The following is a 23,617-nucleotide window of genomic DNA, read 5'->3' on the forward strand; positions in this document are numbered from 1 at the left end:
CAGCCCATGAACAGGAGCATTTCAGCCCCCAGGGGTTCTGCTGTGCTGTAATGCCAATGAGTTTGAAGCCACACAAGAGACTGCAGAAGGAGATTAGAGTCCTATGGTGCAGCTGGAACGAGAAGCGAAATGGGGATGCGATGGGAGGCTGTGAGAAGACCCAGGGGCAGGAATCCCTCCGACTGTTTCAAGGATGGATGCCAGTGCTTGAGTGATGTGCCCAGAGGGAGGCAAAGCCCAGAGCAACCAAGAAGAGGCCTTGTGGCACAACCTGTGTGCCATGCGAGGGGTCCGTGCAGCTGAGCTGCAGCACATGGCTTCCTTGTTTTCCTGAACTGTTCTGCTCTTTAGACTAAGCTTTGCTTGAATGGAAGCGACTGTAATTAATATTTTCATAGTTCCTTTAAAATGGAATTATCCCCAATTTCTTTTCAACCTGTATTAGAACTGATTTTCTGTGCTACTATAGTGAGAAATACACCTTTGAAGTTTTTTTTTCTATAATACCAATTTTTTTTTCAATCTACCAAAGGGAGAAATAAATGACATTAACCTAAATGTCACTCTGATACTTAGAAGTGATTTCATCCAGGTAGTTATCATAGCTTAAATATGGGCTATTTTGGGCTTCTTATTTGGTGTCTATTGGTCTAGTGTGCAGTGCAAACTGCAATAATGATTGTGATCTTAGTTTGAGCTTTACTATTAATTAATGGTTCTTAATTTGTGGGGTTACACCCCCCTGTGTGTCCTGGCTAGGACTGTGGTTACCTGAAAGCCAACAAGTTGAATGCAGCAATAATCACTACAGGTGCTCAGGGTCTGGCTGGGTGTAAAACACACAGGTGGGGGTTGTAGATCTTGATTCTGTGTTATGGGCTTACAACTCTTGATTTTGTTGTTGCTGCAGCTAGGGAAGGTGGGACTACAGCCCAGGAGACAGTGATGTTATGAACAAAACAGATGTGTCCGTCAACCTCTTCCACGGCCCCCTCAGCAGGGACAAGCAGTGTTGGTCCCCAGGTTCATCACAGCCAATGTGTTCTATTGGCAGGACAAAAACATTTTTATTGCCAACATTAGCTCTTAATTCAGCTGAGAAAAATGGCTGAAAACACTGCATTTTTCCCTGCAGCTACTCATGCTGCAAACCTTGGGAATTGCTGAGTACTACCAAAGGTTACTCATTGGTACCTAGATGAAATTAATCTAAACCCTTCTCTGCTCATTAATTATCAAGACAGCAGTGAAAAGACATTAGCACATTTTAAAAATGTAAATAATAACCACAATCAAGTGGCTTGGACTTGGATGTATCATGATTTCTGGATGATATAGTTTATTTTTAACCGTTCTACTTACATGTTAGTAAGACGTGAGAATTAATATGTTTTTCAAGCTAATTCCTGGCAATACAATCTAGAAGACTATTGATACATCATGGGTTGATCAGGAAAGCTGTATAGCAAATATGCTCAATAATTTTTCTTCTGTCAGAAGAGTTTTGGAGCTATAGGTGATATTTTATTTTGTCAGCTTGGACTGCTTGGAAATGTTGAGGCATGTTAGCATATGAGGTTTTGCTCTAGTCCCTGCAGCTGAAAGAATCTTAAAATATTCTTCATAAATTCAAAGTTCAGTTTGCTCATTAAAGGGAGAATGGTTCAAATCCAAATTTTTAGTGCTTTAATGATGACAGAAATGGTGGTGAGAGATTTTTCATTGCCTGAATGCTATAATAGTTCTTTCATAACATGCTTAAAATTTTTACGGTAGTTTTAAGGGAAGTTAAGAATTTCTGATCCTGTAAGTGCTGAAGTTTAGGACATGTATTTATTAGGCAGCAAGTTAGAGTGTGACAAGCCTTGGTGACAAATTGATTGTAAATATAGCAGTTATCCCAAAATCATCCTGGCAAAGCACAAAGAAATTGAATCTCATGGTCCCTATTAGCACTCTAATGTGACTTCACAATTTCAATAAAGAATCTTATTTTAATCCAGATGAGTCATTTTCTTTGAAATATGCTACTGATATTTCAGGAAACTGCACTGTTATTGGAAGGTTGAATCTTGAAAAAAAACATAAACCGTTTACATGCAGAACATTGTAAGTTTGTAGTAAAGATTCACAGTTATGTACACTGCAGGGGGCTCTTAGGAAGTAGTCTAAAGTCCTAGCTTTCAACCCTAATTTCTGCAGCTGTACCATGAGGTTCCCCTTTCCAAAGTATCACTGTAAGAATAATTTCTTTGAATACATGAATTCTTTGAATACATGGACTTCACTGGATTGTAGTAATTCAGGGCGTATTGACACCAATGAAGCTAAGCTTTAGAAATGATTTTGGTTGTATTTACAAAGCTGTGAAACCAAGGTATTGTCTGCCGATGTCGCTTGTCCCTCAGCATGGTGTCAAGAGAAGGCATGAGATGGACATCCTGGCTTTCATACCTCTCCTCTTGCATTTGAGCAGTCGCCTTCAGAAAGACATTTCTAGTTTGGTTCTCACAACAAAGTCTTCCAGCAGTCTCCTTTCAGACTGCATTTCTCTGCAGCTAGTGTTAGAGGTGCCTAGCTATCTTGGTGCCCAACATCTCACTTTTCTCAGTGTAACGCCCAGACCTCACTGGGATTTCCAACCTCATTGTGCCTCATCAACACGTTTCCAGTGTTCCCAGTCTGTGCATCTGGAAAGGTGGCCTTTCAGGAGAAAATGCTGAAGAGGAGCAAGCACTTGTGTTTGGAGAGAGGAGAGGGAAAATCATTTTGTTCTATGGAAGAAAGAAACTGGAGAAATTAGGGTTGAAAGCTAGGACATCAGAATCTTTCCCAACAGTCTCAGTGTGTTCCCAGCAGGATGTTCAGGGTGCGTTGTGGCTGAAAACCAAATGGAAACGAGACAGCTCTGTCTGCCATGGCAGCTGCATCCCCCCCAAGCCCCCGACTTCTCTGTTTACCTTTGTCCAGGACGGGCCCAAAGATTGCCAGGCTGTCATCAATGGTGGTGCAGTTCCAGCGGCGGCCTCGGAACTGGTGTTGGCACTCCTGGATGCCCAGCTTCACCCCCTCGGCCACGCTGGGCATGATTTCTATGTAGTTCCGGCAGAAGCGGAGCTGCTTGGGGACGAGGCCAGGGATGGAGCCGCAGAGGATGGGCTGGGACCCCAGGGAGCTGTACTGCTGGCCTAATGCGAGGGACCTGCAAAAGACAGAGAACAATGTGAGGGGTGGGAAACCAGCTGGCATCATTCTTCCTGCCCCTGCATCCATCCCCAGGGAAATTCGATAAGTCAGGATGAACCAATAGTCCAGGGAGAGTGAGAGTCCTGAAAAAGAGGGATTTTGCAAGAAAACAAGAGACTTCCTACTGAATAGCACTGAAGGACTTTCACACCTGAAGATACCCTGGGCTGCAGAAGTGCATGCATTAATTCATCATCCTTTGTGGACACAGAGGGAGGGATTCAGCTCCCTACATGGAAGCACCTAGAGCCATTCACAGTGGTCCCAAGTATCTGAGGCTTCCCCAAGGGGCTGATGGATCTGACAAATGCCCTGCAGGGAGCTGTACCAAGGGGAGGCTGGGCTGTCAGGAGACACTGACACGAGGGTTTCTAAAATGTGGCCAGTGTGGGAAGTGTCCTGTCTAATGCTGAGTTCATCACCATGTACTGGAGAGGTGCCGGTCTGGAGTCAGGCATGTCAATGTCATGTGGTCGAGCCTCTCAATGGTCCCAGCAGATGTTGAACCACTATGGTTCCACCCTGATGGACATCAGCCTCTAGCTGCAGCTGTGAGCTAGAGAGGAGGCTGGAGATGCATGGTGAAGGTGCTGGAGCGCAGATTGGACCAGATATTTTCCTACTGGTCTAAGGAGCTGTCAGCTCCCAAGCAGGAAATACATGGATCAGATTGTTTATTTGTCCAGAAATGATCAGTGCAAGGTGAAGACATATTTGCTGAAAAAGATACCTGCTATTACGCAAAAACGAGGATAGTCCTTCAGTTACTGCTGCTTAGCATCCAAGCCCCCTTCAGTCTATGTCCAGAACATGTGGTAAAACCTGTGAATGAGCAGGTGGCTCTGTAAAGGAGCAGACTTGAAGCACTCAGTTGCTTCCAGTACAGAAATCTCAGTCCAGATGCTATCATGGGCAAATACCAAAGAGCTTTGACTTAATATGTCCATACCTCTCTTCTGCTGGGGAGCTGAGAGTTGAATAGAGGATGCCAGATGAGGTATCTTTTTCTGCACACTGCTTTGTAGCTGGCCTGCCCTCAGCCTGCATTGCTGCATGGGGTTATTTCTCCCCAGGTTCCTTGGTTGAACCGCACAACATTCCTGTTACATGACATTCCTGTTCCATTGCCCAGTCTGTAACGTTCCCTTTGAATGGCATCACAATCTGGGGCATGAACCATTCCTCCCAATATTTTTTTCTTTCCTAATCTGCCCACTCATACCTGAAGAATGCTTGTGAGCTAATCAATCATTTTATAGCCGCAGATTAATTCAGGTTGGCAGAGACCTCAGGAGGTCTCCAGTCCAATCTTCTGCCCAAAGCAAGGCCAGTTTTAAAGCTAGATTATGTTTCTCAGGGCCTTGTCCTTCTAGGATTTGAAAACCACCAAGGATAGAGATGCCATTGCCTTATGGGACCTGTGTTTGACTATGCTTGTCCTGAAATGCTCATGATAAAGCAGATGTGCTTGTTTCAATAACTGCCAAACATCACTTTTCTAAAGGTTGCAAATGACTCAACAGTTAGCCCCAAATTGGCCATGGCACCCAGAGAGGCTATTTGCACTAATATATCCTGATATCCAGCTCAAATGCTGAGATTGCACCTGAGCAATATGCTGTAGAAGTCTCAGCCAATTCCCAGGGTCATTACTTTGGACGTTAAACAAACAGATGGAAATGGCAGAGACCCCTGCCCCAATGAGCTGAGTGTCTTCTGCTGTTTTCCTCACCCCACGTCTCACTTTGCCCCGGAGGATGCCTAGGCCTGACGCATGTCCCATAGAAACATGGGGATCTTCACCAGAACTTGTTGTAGGATCAGCAAGTGCAGTAAGAAGTTGGTTTGCTGGGGATAGCACTGGACACTAAATGGCTCTGGGAGAGCCCTTGTTGCTGATTTGACACTCATAAGTGGTTGAATTAATTGCACCCTAAAGATTGTAGGATGAAAAGGAAATCCCAGGGTACCAGCTATGGAGAGAAGTCACTTCAGCCCATTTCTCCTGCACCTCCCCTGCTCAGCAACCCCACAGCAGGACAGTTCTGCAGCTGCCAACACTTCAGGGCAGAGCACAGGGTATAATTTTCTGACTCCATCTCCAACACCCGGCAGAAGGACACACAGCAGAGGGGCATGAAGATACCGTTGGGAGGCAGCACAGTGTAACAGGCAGCACACGAGGACTGGTTCCCAGAGCTGCTTTGTGCTTCCAACTCCCACCAAGTGAAATTTGATCAGGGAAGACTCAGCATTGCTGCGAAGACCTGTCAGCTCCAAGCAACAGTTGTGAGTAATCTTAACCTCATCATCCATCCAGCAGGGCCAGCAGTAGTGGAAAGAAGCAGGGTGCTTGAGTTGCCTTCCCCCAGACATCTGCTCTTGCAGACGATTCATCTGTTCAGAGATTCTCTGCTCTGTTTTACTCAGTGTTGGAGGTGAAGTCTGTATTCAGTGTCAGAGGTCACAAGGCTGTGCCTGCGGCAGAAGTTTCTCGCAGCAGTGGTGGTGAGTTGGCCTGGTGTGCTGGCCATGGGCTCCACCCCATGTCACGCGTGCAGGCTAGTGGTGCTGCGGCTCACCAACAAAAATCTTGTCCTAATTTCTTATCTGGATGGTAAATTTGATCTCTGGGGTGCTTTGACACCAGTGGGCAGCTCAGCTCCACCACATCGCTCTCTCACTCTCTCTCCTCAAAAGAACAGGACAAGAAAATACAATGAAAAAAGGCTCATGGGTTGAGTTAAGGACAGGGAGATCACTCACCAATTATCGTCATGGGCAAAACAGACTCAGAATAGGGAGATTAATGAAATTTATTACCAACTAATGACAGATGAGAGTAGTGAGAAACAAAAGGCAAACTAAAAATACCTTCCCCCCATCCACCCTCTTCTACATCCTCCCCCTCTGCGGTGCAGGGGAACGGGGAATGTGGGTTGTGGCCAGTCTGTAATGCTTCAACTCTGCCATGCCTTCACGTCACTCTCTGCCCCTGCTCCAACGTTGGGTCCCTCCCACAAGCTTTTGACCTTCCTGAACTGATCCTGTGTGGGCTTCCCGCAGGCAGCAGCTCTTCAAGAACAGCTCCCACATGGCTCCGTATCATGGGGTCCATCCATCAGGAGCAAACTGCTCCAACCTGGGTCCCCCATGGGCAGCAGCTCCCCCCAGACCCCCTGCTCCTGCGTGGGCTCCTCTTCACGAGCTGCAGCTCTGGCCCAGGGCCTGCTCCACTGTGGTCCTCTCCATGGGCCACAGCCTCCTCCAGGCCACATCCACCTGCTCCCCCGGGGGCTCCTCCACAGGCTGCAGTGTGGAGATCTGCTCCATGTGGGACCCATGGGCTGCAGGGGGACAGCCTGCTCCACCAGAGACCTCTCCACACGCCACAGGGGATCTTCTGCTCTGTGCATGGAGCACCTCCTGGCCTCCTGCTGCACTCACCTTGGTGGCTGTAGGGCTGGTTCTCTCCACATTTTCTCACTCCTCTCTCCCAGCTGCTGTTGTGCAGCAGATTTTATTTTTTCTTTCTTTCTTTAAGTCTGCTCTCACAGAGGCACAGCCAAGACCACTCATTGGCTTGGCTCTGGCCAGCAGCAGGTCCCTTTGGAGCTGGCCCTTATCTAACATGGGGCAGCTACTGGACTCTTCTCACAGAGGCCGCCCCTGCAGCCCCCCTGCTACCAAACCCTTGCCACGTAAACCCAATGCAATCCTTCAGGGAAACAGGCCCCACACTTTCCTGTCTTTCTTTCCGTGTTGGCATCCTTCCTTGCTATCAGAGCCTACATTTCTCTAGTTCCCATTGCGTCAAAGGGAAATAGCCATTTTGTATCCCTGCTCCACTGGTCCCAGCTTTACCCACAGGAGGCGACGTATTTTCCCAGCATCGACTCACAACCCAGGCATTTTGCATGCTCGAGGGCAGAAGCCATAAAAGCCAGACAGCTCTGCCTGTCTGGGGGACTCCCTTTCATCCCTGTGTGTACAAGTGTGAGTGGACAGATGTGCACATAAAGGTAGGCTTTTGTGCGTGTGCGTGTGAGCACAGTGCACAACACAAGGAGCATGAGTGCCTATGGCAAACACATGGGAAATCCCTTTTTTCTTTCTCTGCTTAATCCCTTAAATCTCTCAGGAGTCCCGACACTGTCTGTCAAGCCAGTGACTCCTTTTGTTCCCGTCCAATAGCACTAGAGTGGGCAGAGCAATGGATCCAGCAGCCTCGAGTTGACCCTCCATGACTCCCATTGGTCAGGGATGAACTTTTGAAGCCCTGGAAGGAGATGGGCTTGTGCAGACCCTTGTGGATAGGTGCGTCCTTGAAGAGGTGACTCATGTCTTCGCACTGCTTCAGTGTGGAAGATAATGTGCCCACCTCTCAGCTTCATCCTTCCTACAGAGGTGACTGACACACTCATCTATTTGGGCCACTGGTTGGACAAACACATGGTAACGAGAAAAATTTAACCTAATAGTATTTGACAGGAGCAGGATTTGATCACATTAGAATTGCACCAAAACATATACAATTTTTATGTTTGCAATGTTTGGAATTTTTATGTTATGGAATTTTTAGAATGAACACTAAGAAAGGTTTTCTGCCAGCAAGAGCAAAAGCTGCTAGGACATTTCTTTTCTCCTTTTCTCTCTGCAAGAAAGTGGAAGCTGCATTGCCCAGGACCCTCAGGACAGCACAATGCTCCACAGGCTGCCTGTCAGAGCTGGGTTTTGCTGCTGCAATGTGCTGTAAAGGAGCTCTTTCCAGCTCCAAACTCAGCAGCTGAAAACAGCTGAATCTTCATAGCATTTTTTTCCATTTTTTCCCACCATATTGTGGACCTCACCAGCCCTCTGGCCAGCTGGGCAGGAAAGCTTTGGGCAGCAGAACTGCACGTCTCCAAGAGTGCGTCCTGTCCTAAGGAGCTGGACACTCCCAACATTGCAGCTCTTCCTTGTCTCCTCTGATGGATCTCCCATGGAAATGTAAACATGCTCTGGGGATCCTGTACAACACTGTGACATTTCCCTTAACTAACTCAATAAAAGGAACTTGTGTTATCATCCTTGGAGCTCCCAGCAGACCTAAAGGGCCATGCAGAAATACATGGTTGTGAACATCGCAGATGATGCCGGTGGTGGTGATTCCAGTGCTGAAGTGAGGTCACAGCAATCACTGGGCCTATGGGACATACATACATTAGTAAGTGCTATGTGCTTGGAAGCTCAGACTTTCTTTGGCTGCCTCCTATCCTGGAGCCTGGGCTGACCTGCACAGAGAGCCAAGTTCATGGGTCTGCTGTGTGAGTGCTGGGGGACATGGCATAGCCACCTTTTCTCTCTGTCTCAGAACTGATTAAATAACAAGTGCTTTTCCTAAACTCTTTGAGATCCATGGCTAGAAACAATCCTTGAGGGCACCAAGGACCTGGTAGAAAGGAGACTCTTTTAAACCACCCTCCCACAGCAACTAAAGTCACTGCAGCATAACATTACAAGGAAAATGTCAGTTCTTCTTGTGCCCTCTACCATCCTTTCAGTGCCCCCATATGGATCCCTGCAATATATATAACACACTGGGAAAACTAGGAATCAGCAGGACAAAAGCAGATCACAGTTCAGGTTTCTTGTTTGCCACCTGCTGTCTTAGAGAAAAACTTTCTCTGCCTGAAGGATTTTTCTTTGTACCATTTTTAGATGTATTTGGCATTTTCCAGTTCTGGGCCATGTTCTGCTTAAAATGGACAATTGTACAGGCTGGCATCCCACCATTTTACGGTGCTCAGTGGTGTAGAGCTGATACATTGAAAAGCACACTGGGAGACAGCAGTTTTCATTCTGTTTCTTTCATTTCATTCATTTCTGTTTCTTTTTAGTGCTGTGTGAGACCTTCCCAGCTACCAAAGAAGGTATTTTGCCCTTCCTAGCAGGGGCATCATCACACACTTGCTTTCCAGGTAAGAAAGGGCTGTACAAAATCTCTGCAAGCTGATGTCACAACACTGCATGTTAAACAAAAGTTTTCCAGCCAGACATCCAGACCTTGTTGGTTCTGTTATGGTACATTTTCAGCTGTCTGACTAGCTCAGCCTAGCTCATGGGTCTCAGCCCAGCAGATGACTTTGTCAGAGGTGCCCTTATATACAAAGTGCCTCCAGCTGCTAACTCTATTCTGCTGCCTGACCTTAGAGGGGGTATTATGTTGGGTATAATATTCAAATATTTTAATTCTTGCAGATTGCTGACTACAGCTCTTTGTGAATAGAGTAAAACACAAATTTTGGGGTTTCTCTAAAGATCAAGAGCAACATGAGGGATATTTTTGCAAGTAAAAACATGCAATATATATATGCACATATGAGCTTGAGAAATGCCAAGTCTTGACTGAATAGGCAGATCAGATGAAAAGACAACGGAATTTGAATAAGGAACACTATATTTTACTAGAGAACTGGATATTATTAATGATCCCACGTCTTTCTTCACAAATCACCTGCTACTTAATCTGTGCTGAACATGCCTTGAGTTTTGAACTTTTCTGTGGAGTGGTCCCTTCTGTCCCTGGTATGAGATATCACAATTACCACAGACTCTCCACCAAACTTTGCAGTCATTGTTAAGCTCTAAAAAGCAGACAGAAAATTCATATGAGAGAGAGAGATTCGACTGCCTAAGCATTAGAAGCTAATCCCCCAGATGAGGGCAAGTCTCATGGGCATGAGCATGGATGTAGTTTTGCTGTATTACAGCCCCTGAAATGCTCTGTAGACATTACACGGCAGTGTGATGTGAACTCTTGAACAAGAGGGCTTTTTTCCACTTGGTGTGTTTGCAAATTGTCTCATTAACTAGCTTGTATGAACTGCATGATCTGCACAAAATCAAGCAGCCCACAAGGCCAGTTTCTGCCCAATTAAGATTCTGCCTTAATTTAATCACACCTGAGGACCAGAAACATTTCTAAAACCTTTACAAAGGCAAATGTTCACCTAGAGTTTCTCCCAAAGCCATGGTTGCTTAGAAATAGGCTAAGTATCCATCTGGGAGCTCTCCCAAAGGAACATCTCGGGGTGTTTCAATCCCTCTAGGTCCCTCATACATGATTTTTGTTTATTGTCCATAAAACAAAGTGGTGCTCCGTGAGTTGTCTACTATTTACAGCTACAGAGATCCTCTTCAAGGAGGGCTTAATCCTTCCTCCAAGCACTGCAGGGCAGAAAGACTTTCCCAGTGCTGGGAAAGTGACCCATGGGAGGCTCAAGCAGAGGCCAGGGGTGGCCAGCCCATGTTGTTTAGGGGCACGTGTTTCATAGCACCAGCTGGTTAGAAATTTGGCAACCTGCTTCGTTCACAGAGAAATGTTGATTATTTCCAGAAAAAGACAAGGGGAAAGCTCTTAATGATTATGATCCTCTGAGAGAGCTATCATTGATGCATGTGCTTGTATTTTGAGATATCAGAATGATGAATTCTCAGGTGCTACAGAGATGCAAAAAAGAAGGCTGCTTAGGGTTTGAGAAATTAGAAGGAAGGGCTAGTATTTTATTTTAGTTTGCTATCAACACTGATGTTGAAACTGAAACACATCACAGACTATATCTACACAAAGTCAAACAAAAAGCCTTATTCACGTTGGCCGAATACCAAATGGCCTGGTCATTCTGCAGTGATGGTCCAATTTCCCTGTGACCTATCACTCAAAAGTATTGCAAGTTACAAAGCAGCCAAGCTCAATAAAGCCATTCTTACAGTTGACTAACACATGACAATGGCACTAGTTTAGGGGCTTCTCAAAGTGGGGCAAAGTACCATGATTTCACTAAAGAAGGAATTGCAAGCCCTCTGGCTACTCTCCATGAATCTTGCAGCATGAAGCACATGAGCATGTTGTTGCTGAAGAGTACAGAGGTTGATGCACTCTGAATTCACACCTGGGCTTGCTGTGAGCATGTTTCTATCCTGCCTGTCATCTGTGTGTTTTCGAAACAATGTCCAAGATTGTGAAATATCTTTTGCAAGAGGCTAGCAGATCAGGTCCTGCTAAGTATGAAGAGCTGCCAGATCACAGAGGGGCACTAGTGAACTGTCATCTGCTGATGTTATGCCTAACAGGAAACAAGCTGGGAAAGCCTAGGCTGTGGGACACTAACTCAATCCACTGGCATCAGCTGATATACACAGAAGAGGCCAAACTAACTGTTCTGCCTGCACTGTGATCCTAGGAGCTACTGCCAGATCTTGGAAAGTCAAGCAGTACACAAGATGGAAGAATGTGGATGAAGAGTGAAGAAAAAAATTAAACGCCACTTATGTCAAAAAACTTGCCTCAGGGTCACCGGAGGCTGGCTTCATACAGGAGAAGAATATACCTGGGCCAGCAGCAGCCTCTGAAGAGAGATGGAGAGTGTGATTCCTCTGAGCAGATGTATGGGTCTGCCTGGCTGAAGCGGCTGAATACCAAGCCTGACTGCAGACATGTAAAATTTGGGGAGGAAGATCCCCCTGCACTCCCGAGCTGGTGGATTCGCAGCTGTTAGCAGCAGTCATGTTGCCATCTGGGGAGTACTCCAGTGACCCAGTGACCCAGGGGACAGCCTAGACTAGAGCATTGCTGGGCTGAACATGAACTGCTGCATTATGTTAAGGCTGATTGCTAAATTGTCTCATCCTCAAATCTGTCAGGAAAGGAAGGACCGAGGGAAGTGTCCTTCCAAAATCCTGCATTGGAAAGGTCTGGACCACTCAGAGTTGGACGGGTGAACTCAGCCCCAACATCAACATGTAAAGAAGACATTTTTTTCTGTTTTCTATGAGATGGGAGGTCCCCAGCCAGTTTCCTAAGGGCTCAACAAGCCTTGTGCCAGACTATTACCAACTGCATTGGAGTAGGGCGATGGGTCTGACAAAGGGTGGGTTGACAGAAACATTGCAGCAGGAAAAAAGTATATTCATGCACTAGGGAAAAGGGGCCAATTCAGGCAATATGGATGAAGTGCCAGTGAATGGATGGATGGCAGAGAAGGCAAGAGAAGGCTCGCCATGTAGGCAGACTGCAGAATTACTTTAACCTCTGAGTATTTAATCCCAGAGAGATAAGAACGGGAAGAATGGCAATGGATATTGTTATATGGCAAGAAGGGAAAGCCAGAGAAGGAAAAAGCTAGGATGAGACTCAAGGAAACACCAAGATGAGCATTGGAAGGAGGTAGCAGGGGAGGAGCTTGCTCTGCTCAGTTCAGGTAGACCTCTGTGAGTGTTCACATTCATGTTTACATTCAATATCAACCACCATTTTATGTAGTTCCCACTGTATGTTTTTAATCATTAGAAGAAATTGCCAAATGATGCCCTGTAACAATAAAGCGTCCCTCCTAAAAAGTGCTGTCCTATGTTGTTTGTTTTTGTTTGTTTGTTTTTTTTTTTTTAATTTTCTTCCTCTGCTCTAAAAAAAAAGTCACTGTTGTGAGTGGGATGTGGTTTCCCTCTTTCCCCTTATAAGTTGCATCCACACTCACAGGCTTAGCGAAGCTTACAGGCATATAGGGGTGCAAGGAAGATACTTCACTCAGAAGCCAGACATTCATTCAGGGTTTATATCATGAAATGGTTTCTTAGCTGAATGTAAAAGTTACACATTGATGGTGTCGTCAGTTATTTCAACACTTAATCTCCAAATGTATTTTCTTCAATAACCCACTAACCTACCAAATAATCTGCATAGTATTTACCACCTCAAATGCCTGCATTTTGCAGATAATGTCCCTTGCTAATCACAAGGTAGGAATGTGCTAATCCCCATCTTCTGTCTGCTGGACTATTTTACAGGCAGTCAGAGGATGTAAGCACCTGGACCTGGCTGAGCTCCCACGCATTGAGCAGCAACAATGCTCTCTTCCACTGACACATTTGGTTTGGGGTGAGTGTGTGGCATGTGAGAGAGGACTGAATCCCACCTCTGCCAAGGAGATGCAAATTTCGGTGTCTGAGGTCAATGTCCTGGTGATAGGACACTAATTCTAGGAGGGGACCATCTCCTTATAAAGTAGCTTCTCAGTATGCAAGCTTTCAGAATCAGGTGTTTTTCCACTGAAGACTGGTCTGCTCTAATTTTGAGGTTAGGGCTTTTGTTCACACTCATGTTCCCCCTCTCAGACAATGGAAATCTGTTGCACATCATGGACCATCTTTGGTAGAAAGGACTCACTAACAGTCACTCCACAGTCTTCATCTAGATCACCTCCAAATGTACGAGCCAACCCTTGGTGAGCACTGGGCTGTGTAGCTCCTGGATGCAAGGCAACCTGTCCCCCTGGCTCTGGCTTGAACAAAATGTACTAGAGGAAGCCTTGTGCTCTGAAACTGCTCATTGGCCAACATCATTTGGGCAAGATAAAAAATGCCACTGGGTGGTGTTTGGAGAGTTGTGTCTTCAAATGGAAATACCTGTGACCCATGGTGGTTGCTTTTTTTGGATGCTGCTAGCCTTGCTGCAAGGACTTTCAGGACCGCTAAACAGTGTCACCAAGTAGCTGTGTGCTGGATGGTTCACACAGCTCCATGATGTAACAGCCCACGGTGGTCCCAACAATGCCAGATGTGAACCAAAATTATTGCACATTTGATACTTAACATGAACTGCTCCTGCCATCCCACATTGGCCATTGCAGTTGGCCATAATCTGAGGGGATGGTAAATAGCCAGGTGTTAGGGTGGTGCTGTCTGATGCCATAGGCATCACTCCTTCTTGGGCAGGGTATGGGCACATATTTCGTGACATCCTTGATGCACAGCACTCCAAGGAGATCCACTCTGGTGGGCATGGGAGGAGGCAATGACTTGCAAGCAATTGGAGCAGATGCAAGGAGTGGCAGAGCTCTCACTCAAAGATTGTGAATTTTAGGGTTGAGGAGAAGAGCAAGTGCAGAAAAGAAGATGGAGGCATCCAGCTGAAAAAAGTGTCTTCATCACCATGGTGGTTCAGCCATTCGAGGGTTAAAATCCTTGCAGCACTAAATTTTTTAAACAGTTGATTAAAAGATGTAAAGATTGTGGGAGTCATTTGTTTCTGGTTCACTCATAGTTCCTACCGCTGAAATGGCTCAACATGTCTGGTTTGTACCCAAATCAGTGGTTGCTTGTGACACCAACAAGGCAAACCACTTACTGGGCTTTGTCAGTGTGGGTTTAGCACATTGAGGGAAATTATTGTACTCTCTTGGTGTTGGTGACACCAGACTGGGAACTCTGCATGCAGTTTTAGGTCCTTTTAGGTGAACTAGAGATGTAAAGAAAGTGGATGGTCTCCAACAGATAAGATCATGATGGTCAGGGGTTGAGAGCATGTTGTGCAGCAAGATAAGGAGGGAACTGAGCTGGTTTAGGATGGACAAGAGAAGGCTGAAGGGTGTCTAAAAAGGCCTACAACTGTATGTGGGGAAGTTGCAAATCTGATGGAGCCAAACTCTTCCCATGGTACTGGGTGATATAACAAGCTGGGTTTTGAAGTTCAGATTGGCATTAGGAAAAATTCCCCTTGCTGGAGGGTGCTGTTGCCCTGGGGGGATCTCCATCCTAAGGGGTTTGTAGGGTTCAGCTGGACAAGACCCCAGCTGCCTTGGGGTGATGCTGGGGATGGCCCTGACCCACAGAAAATTGGACTGCGGACCCTGAGGGTCTCTTCCCACCAGCACTGCTATCCTTGGCCTGTAACAAGCTCAGATTTAAAGGCAGAAGGGAAAGTATCTATACCCTCAAAGGCACAGCTTTTATATCTGGGAGTGAGGCAGGAGTGTGCTGGCAGAGGCTGCATGAGAAGGAAACACAGTTTGGGACTGAGAAGGAGAAGGAAGGGAGAGCACAGCTCCTGGGACAATTGTGTAGGTTGCAAATCCCTATGCCTCAGCAGCTGTATGAGGACACAAGATGATGAATACCTCTAAAATAATTACAGCAGAATCTCACTTTTGGTCAGCATTTCAGTGGTACCTGCCCCTTCCCTGTGTTTGCTGCCAAGGCAAACTAGTAGACTGTATTTTGACAAGGAGAAAACAACCTCAGATTTAAACATGCATGAACTCTGTTGCTAGTTAGACACAGAATTCACACACTAGTCTATTTGCAGAGATTTATATCTCATGCCTTCTGACAGGACGGAGGTGGCAGCTCTCATCTGCGAGAAGCATCCTCCTTTAGACAGCCCTGTCAAAAATGAACACCCAGCTCTGCAATATACAGGAATTAACCTGAACATGGATGAAATTCAGTGCTACCATTTGTGCACTCCTTGGTCTGGTCTGGCAGGGACTGTCAGGTCCATGGGCCCTTACAGTGATTGCTACCAGGTTTCAGAAGAGTATAAGTTCTTGGATATGAAAGACTTTAGGGAAGTTCAAATAGTGTCAGTACAAACAGGTCTAGACTAAGACGAGAAATACTTTGGCATGTGAAGATTCATCAGGATGATGAGATGGGTGCAAGGACCAGGACATGCTGGGCGCTGTTACGCAGGGTCAAAGTTTCAGAACACATTGATTTATCTTTCTTCCTAACCTGGCTATCGCTCACACCAAACTGATGGGACCTCCTATTCTCTCTGTCACTGGGACCAGGTTCACTTCTTCACTTTAAACTCCAGGTGGCTGTACCCAGTCTTCCTGGGTGGAGAAAAGCAGGCACTAATGGGGCACAGTTAATCTGGTGGTGTGGAGTTACTGTAGGGAAGATGAATCATACTCAGCTCCACTGACTACACAGAGAATTAGAGAGTGACTTTTCAAATTGGGTCAGATGAAGTTCTCCTTGAGGCCCAAACAATTCAATGCCCAAGGTTTTTTCTGAGTGACGACCAGCTACAGAGGAGAATCACCAAGGGCAGACCTCCAAGGCCTGAACAAGGGCAGATCTTCAGTGAGATTTTTGCCACATGAGCTGAGTTCAATCTTGTTTTTATTCCATTTTGTTCCTAGATCCTTTTCTTCTGTGGGCATGGGATGAGCTGCACTTGCATGTATGAACTTCCCAACTGACACCCACATCCCTGCATCCCCTCTGCCAATATGTCATGAAACTTTCACCGTAGAAGTTGTAGCTGAACTGCAATAAAATAAAATAGGATGACTTACCTGTCTTGCCTACCCAGGTGTTCCCTCTGCCAATTACTTTACTTTCAGTTGTGCTGAGTTCTGATGACTAGGAAGTCAAATTGTTTTTCTCTTTGATCAGAAGAGAGGAGAGACCCACAAGTGAAAGGGTGGGAGAATGGCTGGCAGGGAGGACCAGGTGTTGACAAAGGGGAAAGAGATGGAGCATTGGTTCTGCCCCCTTCTGAGAGGGGTAAATTGTTAGACTGACTTCGCTGTATCAGGTACTTTCTCTCTAGGTAGAAGCCAGCTGAAAGAGGCTGAAGAAATGCAAAACCTCTGGAGGAACCTCTGGGTTCTAATCTGAACTTCCATATTCATCTCTTAGGTAGTGCAATGATATTTGGAACATGGAAAGCTCAGAAATATCTATTGAAATGGTAGTGGAGGGTGCCAGATGTCAAGGTTCTTCAAGAATGACCCTAGTGATGGTCATCACCTGGCTGTGATTGCCCAGCTGCCTTCTGTGGCACTCTGCTTTCCCCTTGCCATGACAATACCCCTCTCTGCTACCAAGACAGGAGGTAGGATGAACTGAGATAGGAAGTGGCTGGCTCTAAGATGAGTAATGAGCCAGAAACAGGGTCTAAGGCATCATGACTTGCTGGCACTGACCAAACCTGTAGGCAGCAAACCAGGGACAGTGCAGATACAGCTGGTGCCTGATTTGCAGCTTTCACAAAAGGTCACTCTTTCTGCTACACCCATTGCTACAAGACCATCTACTCAAAATTGCAATGTAAATGTACTATTGGGGCATATCAAATGTGATATCTAACAGCAGATGGCTTGTGTAGCAGTCAGAGCAGTACTTTGTTGAAGCTCGTGCAGACTGTAAGTCGTAGCCTGGTATAATGGTATCTCCATGAGAATGCAACCATCTCCTTTTACATTCAGTAAAGCTAAATAAGACATCCAAGGGGGAAGAAAACAGTGTCATGTTTATGAAATTGGATTACTCAGCTCCCAGGCTCTGAAGGTTGCCTACAGCTTCCATCCTGGACATGCTAAGGAAGGTTTTGTACTTCTGTTGCCTTCATTGAGTTCCGGCCAAGTATATGCTCTCTTATCCAGTCAAGAGCACATGAAGCTGCAGCCATTGCTGTAGAAACCAGAGTGTTTTATGCCTCCTCCTTGTTCTAAATGGGACGTTAAACATGGATAGGGGACAAAAGAGCAAAAGCAGTGAGCTGAGGCAGTGGCTTATGTTGACAGTTTGATTGAATAATTGGAAAGACTTCTGAGAGATTATTTAGTTACAGTGAGAAGAACAGGAAGATTAAGACTTTCTGTCCAGCAGAAGAGGGCAAGACAATGCCTGGTGAGTAGGAATTCAGACCAGCAAAATGCAAAGGCACAAGTGTCAAAGCAAAAGACAAATGTCCAACACTTGTTGCAGATTCTCTAACTGGATGTCTTCAGATCCAGCCTGCCCTTTTCTGAAAAGAGCAGTTTGAGCCAATACAAATGAATCTCTCACCCTTGGGGTAAAAAGATCAAATTCAGTGGTTGCAGCACACAGACCTGCCTGGTTTTGCAAGGAGGATATATTTTGTTTTATTATTTTTTTTTCTGTCTTATAATTTCATCAAAAAGGAAAGCCCAGATGGTCTGTGTTTTGGTGGGATTTCTGCCATAATGGTCCTCTGTGCTGATCTATAGTGGCTGTGCTGTCAGAAGCAGCAAAAGAAAGAGAATGGGCTTGGGCAGCATTAGAGAAGCTTGGATCCAGATGTAGTGTAAGGGGGACTTAACCCTTATTTCCTCTCTAAACTGAAGTTAATTCCTCCATCAGCTTTTGGTAAAATGCCATTAAGTTATTACACATGGAGGGACATAGGAAATAACATTATGACAACTACAGACCACACATGAATCCCAGAGTCCCTAGTGCAGGGGACAGAGGAAGATGTTGTGTTCCCCATAATAGCTATGCTGAACATCCTTCCAGTGCATGCTGATGGCATGTGTTGCTGAAGTGTTTCCCTCAAAGAGCACTGAGGAATGTTCCTCTGTCCCCTGTGGATTTTTCTTTGTCCTACATCCTCTGCTGGATCTGTTTCATTCCTTTTTGATCCAAAAAAGCTTTGTAAAGCAGTTAGCTTTAAGCATTTTTCACGTGCTCTGCCTGGCATGTTGCAGAAGCATCCGCAGTGAGCAAACACCCGTGGAGGCCTGGGATATGCTCCCACCACACTAGGAGACTGGCTAGTTCCCCGCCATGTCCTGCAGTGTTTGTCTTCTGAGCACCTTCTTCATAGACTCAGTTGGGTTTTGAGTTATGATAGCTCAAGAGCAGAGAGCCCTACTGCAGGGCCCAGAGCAGACCTGCATCTCAAGCTGGGCCCTGTGGCAACTTCAACACCTCTGAGAAGAGTGGCCCTGGACCAAACTTGGATCAGTTTACTGATCCAGTACAGACTTTTTGCATAGCCTTTGCATCTTTTAGTTCCCCATCCTTACTGGGGATAATTTGTTTTGGAGAGCAAACGTGTGGAGAAAGCACACTTCTCAGGCATTTGCTATAGCTGTGCTACAAGTACGGCTCATGCCCTGCACACCAAGTTTGTAAAGCAGCTTCCACACTTTTCCCATGTAGGCAAAGCCCTTTTTGTCAGAGACTAAGGTATTTCCTAGATCAGGACTTTGGTTGACTCCTCTTAGCACATGTGAACAGTTGTGTAGCATGGAGCTAGGAGTGCATGGGTGGGAGTGAGTTGATGTGACTCTCATGAGAGCAGTCTAGATATCTGTATGTGCTGGAGCAACAGCTCATTGATGATGTTGGTATTGGTTGATCTGAGAAAGATCTATGCTTTTTATGGATTCCCTGTCAGACATTAGTTTCTGACAAGAAGATGAGGAACACAAGGCACTGTGACTGAGAAAGGACTGTTGCAAAATTATGCCCTCAGCAGGAAGACCTGCAGGTTCTGTTAAACTCCTACTGCTTTCTTTTTTTTTTTTTTTTTGAGTGAAAAGAGTCCTAAGTGAAAAAAAAATAATAATTTCCATTCCCCAGAACTGTTTCTTATTGTACATACACAAACACTGTCTCTAGTCACATGGAATTAATAAGAAGCCACCATCATTTCAAGCTAGCAAGTCTTCAAAAGCATTTATCTTCTTGCAGGGGCCTGGCACCAAGGTGCACCAGAGATAGTGTAGATGTGGTTGGAAATCTAGTGATTATAGTTAAAAAATCAATTAAATTCAGATGCTTGTGTCAAACAGAAGGAAGATAAAGATACTGGCTGTGTTTAAATGACATGCATATGAGTTTCAATCACACAGGGTAAGAAGAGCTCTTCACTGCCATCAGTTCTTTTTAGAGGAAGAAAAAAGTATGTTGCTGGATATTTCATTGCCAAAAGGACAGAGGAGAACGTGAAGCAAACTGGCTAAACACTAGGCCTCCAAGGGTGAAGCTTTCCCACCTCCATAGGCCCCTGCCCAATGGCTGCAGCATTTGTGCATTATCCCTTACAGGGATAATGCACCTAAGTCTATGGGGCCTGATGGGATTCATACTAGGGTACTGAAAGAGCTGGCTGATGTTGTTGCGAGATCTCTCAGTTATTTTTCAACAGTCTTGGGAATCTGGAGAGGTCCCAGTCAACTGGAAGCTGGTAAATGTTGTTCCAATTTTCAAGAAGGGTAAGAAAGAAGACCCTGGAAATTACAGGCCTGTCAGTTTCACTTCAGTGCCTGGTAAAAATATGGAGAAAATTATTCTGGGAGTTATTGAAAAACACTTGGAAGACAACAGTCATTAGGCACAGCCAACATGAGTTCACAAGGGGCAAGTCCTTCTTAATGAACTGACTTTGCTTTTACAACACGGCTACCCATTTAGTTGGCCATGAGAAGCCAGTAGATGTGGTGGTGGTTTTTTTTGGATTTTGGTAAGGCTTTTGATTCTGTCTCTCAAAGTTTCCTTCTGGACAAAATGTCCATGCATACAGCTAGACAAGTACATAATATGATGAGTGAACAATTGTCTACTGGGTCGAGCTCAAAGGGATAGAGTAAATTGAGTTACATCAGGCTGGTGGCTGGTCACTAGTGGGGTTCCCCAGGGCTCTATTTTGGGGCCAGTTTTCTTCAGTGTCATAAATTACCTAAATGCAAGACTTGAATGCATACTAAATAAGTTTGCAGGTGACACTAAATTAGCAGGAGCTGTTGACTCCCTCGAGAGTAGAGAGGTCTTGCACAGAAATTTTGACAGACTAGAGGGCTGGGCAGTCACCAGCCATATGAAGTTTAACAAGAGAAAGGGCTGCATCCTGGATTCTGGAGTGGGGAAGCCCTGGGTATATGTACAGACTAGGAGATGAGAGGCTAGAGAGCAGCCCTGTGAAAAGGAATATGGATGTTGTGGTCAACAACAAGTTGAAAATGAATCAACAGTTCTAAATGCACTTCAAGGGTTCAGCATATTTGATCAGGTCATAAACAGCCCCCTCCAAGATGTAGCTGACCCTAGGTCTTCCTGTTGGGTGATCCTAAATACAATTAGTACTACATCTTGCAAACTTGGAACAAAACTGGCATATCAATAGAACCACCTTCAGCAGTCACATGTGGGAAACTACAGCATAGGTTGCAGAAGATTACAGAGCAAACCTTCTTGGAATCCCTGTCCAGACACATCACAGACAAGAATATGATTGGGAACATCCAGCATGGATCTACCATAAGCAAATTGTGCCTCACCAATCTGACAGCTCTATGATGAGGTGACTGGCTCTGTGGTAAGGGAGGAGCAGTGAATAATATATACTGAAGCTTTATTAAACCCTTTGAGATTATCTCCCATAGCATCTCTATTGCAAAAATGGTGAAATATGGACTAGAGAGAGAGACTGTAAGGTAGCTGTGCCACTGGGTTCAAAGGCTAGTGGCTCAAAGTCTAACTGGCAGATGGCTATGATATGCTGGAGGGCAGGGCTAGTCTTTGAAAGAATATTCTCAGCAGGCTGAGAAATGTGCTGACAGGAACCTTATGGGGCTCAGAGAAAGCAGATGCAAAGCCCTGCTTCCAGGGTGGGATGGCCCCATGCAACAGGACAGGTTGGGTGTTGATTCACTATAATGCAGCTTTTCAGGAAAGGACTGGTGTATCCCGGTGGGCAGTAAGTAGAGCAGGAGTCAACAGTGTGTCCTCCCATGAAAAAAAGGTCACCCACATCCTGGGTCTGCATTAGCAAGAAAGCAACTAGGAAGTCAAGGGATGTGGTTATTTGCCTCTACTTAGCACTTGTGAGTGATATCTGGAGACAATTTTGGGCTCCCTAGAACAAGAAAGATATAGACATATAGGTGGGAGTCCAGTGGAGGCCACCATGATGGTCAGGGGGCTGCTTCGTGTAGCACCTCCAGGTAAGAGACCTACACATAATCATTTTAACCTAAATTATTCTATGATATGATTAGTCATTGAGCACTCCAAAAGGCAGATATGCTTGCTCGCTCAGAGTGTGGCTGTGAAGTTCTTAGTGACAGACACTTGTCTCTAAACTGTAGATATCTAAATGTTAGTTGTCAAAACTGCCGCTGGTTGTGCTAGTTCCTCCTCTGGTCAATAAAGAACAGGCACCTGTGGGAAGGTGCTTTTCATTGCACTCCAAAAAAAGTACCTGTGACTGGATGATACCTCACCTTCACTGATGCCTCATTGATCAGTTTAGACTGAATAGATGGCTGGCTTAGGGAGCTAACCCTTAGGTGTCCCCATTAGGAACATCTCCATCTAAGCTAGCCACTCAGGCTCCCTTTGTAACAAATGGAGAAAATTATGTGCTTTTAGAACATGATGCACTGACCTGTTTTACCTGTTTGCTTCTGGATGAAGTTCTCTGGACCACAGTCTAGACATGTAGTCTAGACACAGGGCTTTAAATTGTGCCTACACATCTGTCTTATATGGCTTTTACTGACTTTTGATTTCCACAAATGCTGTATGAGGGTGCAAGCACAAACCACGAAGGATGGTTTTTTAAAAGGTAAGTAGGAAAAGCCTATACACTGTTTAAAAAGCCACAGAGATGCTTCTCACACAAGCTAGCACAGGAACACATACCTTACCCATAGCAGTGCCCTGCGAAAGCCAGAACCCTGCCCACTGTTTACAGAAAAACTCAGAAAAGCTGTTTTGGAATCCTTGAATGTCATGGACTGCTGTTCATTTCTCATTGCTCAGGGTGGGTTTGACTATAACAGAAATATGTGAATGCTCAATGCTCAGTGAACAGAGTAACCCATGCATGAGGTGCGTACCATTACCTGTATCACCACAGTTCCTCTATCTGCATGCAGAAATGTTTTGCAGGTAAGTGAAGTGACGGTTGAGCTTCTGAGCAACAAAGGACTTTTCTATTAAGATGAGAGCAGATTCAGAGGGTGAGGCACGGAATGGATGGAGTTAAAGGCGTCCAGCCGGTGAATGCTTTGCTCTGCCTTACAATTCTAGACATTGTGTGGGCAGGTAAGAAGAATAAGGAGCATTTAAATTATCTCCTCATTAGTCTGTGTGGAACAATGAAACAACTGTGCAGCTGATGGAGGAGCAAAGATGTTTTGGGGCCACTATGCTGATTAATGGATGGGAGCACCTGACACATGAGGAGAGTCTGTGAGAGCTGGGACTGTGTAGCTAGGGTAGAGAAGGCCCTGGGGGGTTCTTGTCAATGTATAAATACCTGATGGCAGAGAGAAGATACAGCTGGGCTTCTCTGAGTGTATCTAGTAACAGGACAAGAGGCAATGAGAGCAAATTGAAACACATGAAATTCTGTCTGAACAGAAGAAAACTCTTTTACTGTATGGGTGGTTGAACACTGGAACAGGTTACCCAGGGAGATCATGGAGTGTTCCTCCTTGGGACACACTCATTGTGTCAGCTGGACACAACTCTGGGCAACCTGCTCTATTTGACCCTGCTTTGAGCAGGAGGGTTGGGCTACCTTGTCTCCAGAGGTCACTTACAACCTGAGCTGTTCTGTGATTTTGTGACTAAATATTTAGTCCAGCAGCAACACACCATGGATTTAATGCTGATGGATCGAAAGCATTGTCATGGGGCTGCTGGGACAAAACTGACTGAAACAGTCCTGGGATTTATTACATTGTGAGGGGAGGATGGAGAGACATATGACAAGGGAAGACAGGACAAAAAACAGGATGTACCAAGTGGTTTGAATGCCATTGCCACAATGGCAATGACT

General features: G+C 45.5%; 1 protein-coding gene across 1 annotated transcript in view; it reads right to left on the minus strand.

Moving 5' to 3' along the window:
• WNT3 (Wnt family member 3) overlaps nt 1-23,617 on the minus strand; it is a 49,531-nt gene that overhangs the window by 8,858 nt on the left and 17,056 nt on the right. The window contains exon 2 of the mRNA XM_013201438.3: nt 2,961-3,202. Coding sequence (XP_013056892.1) covers nt 2,961-3,202 — 242 coding nt within the window. The remainder of the gene's footprint in view (nt 1-2,960; nt 3,203-23,617) is intronic.

Source organism: Anser cygnoides, chromosome 22 (assembly GCF_040182565.1).
Source record: "Anser cygnoides isolate HZ-2024a breed goose chromosome 22, Taihu_goose_T2T_genome, whole genome shotgun sequence".
In the NCBI taxonomy this organism is placed as follows: domain Eukaryota; kingdom Metazoa; phylum Chordata; class Aves; order Anseriformes; family Anatidae; genus Anser; species Anser cygnoides.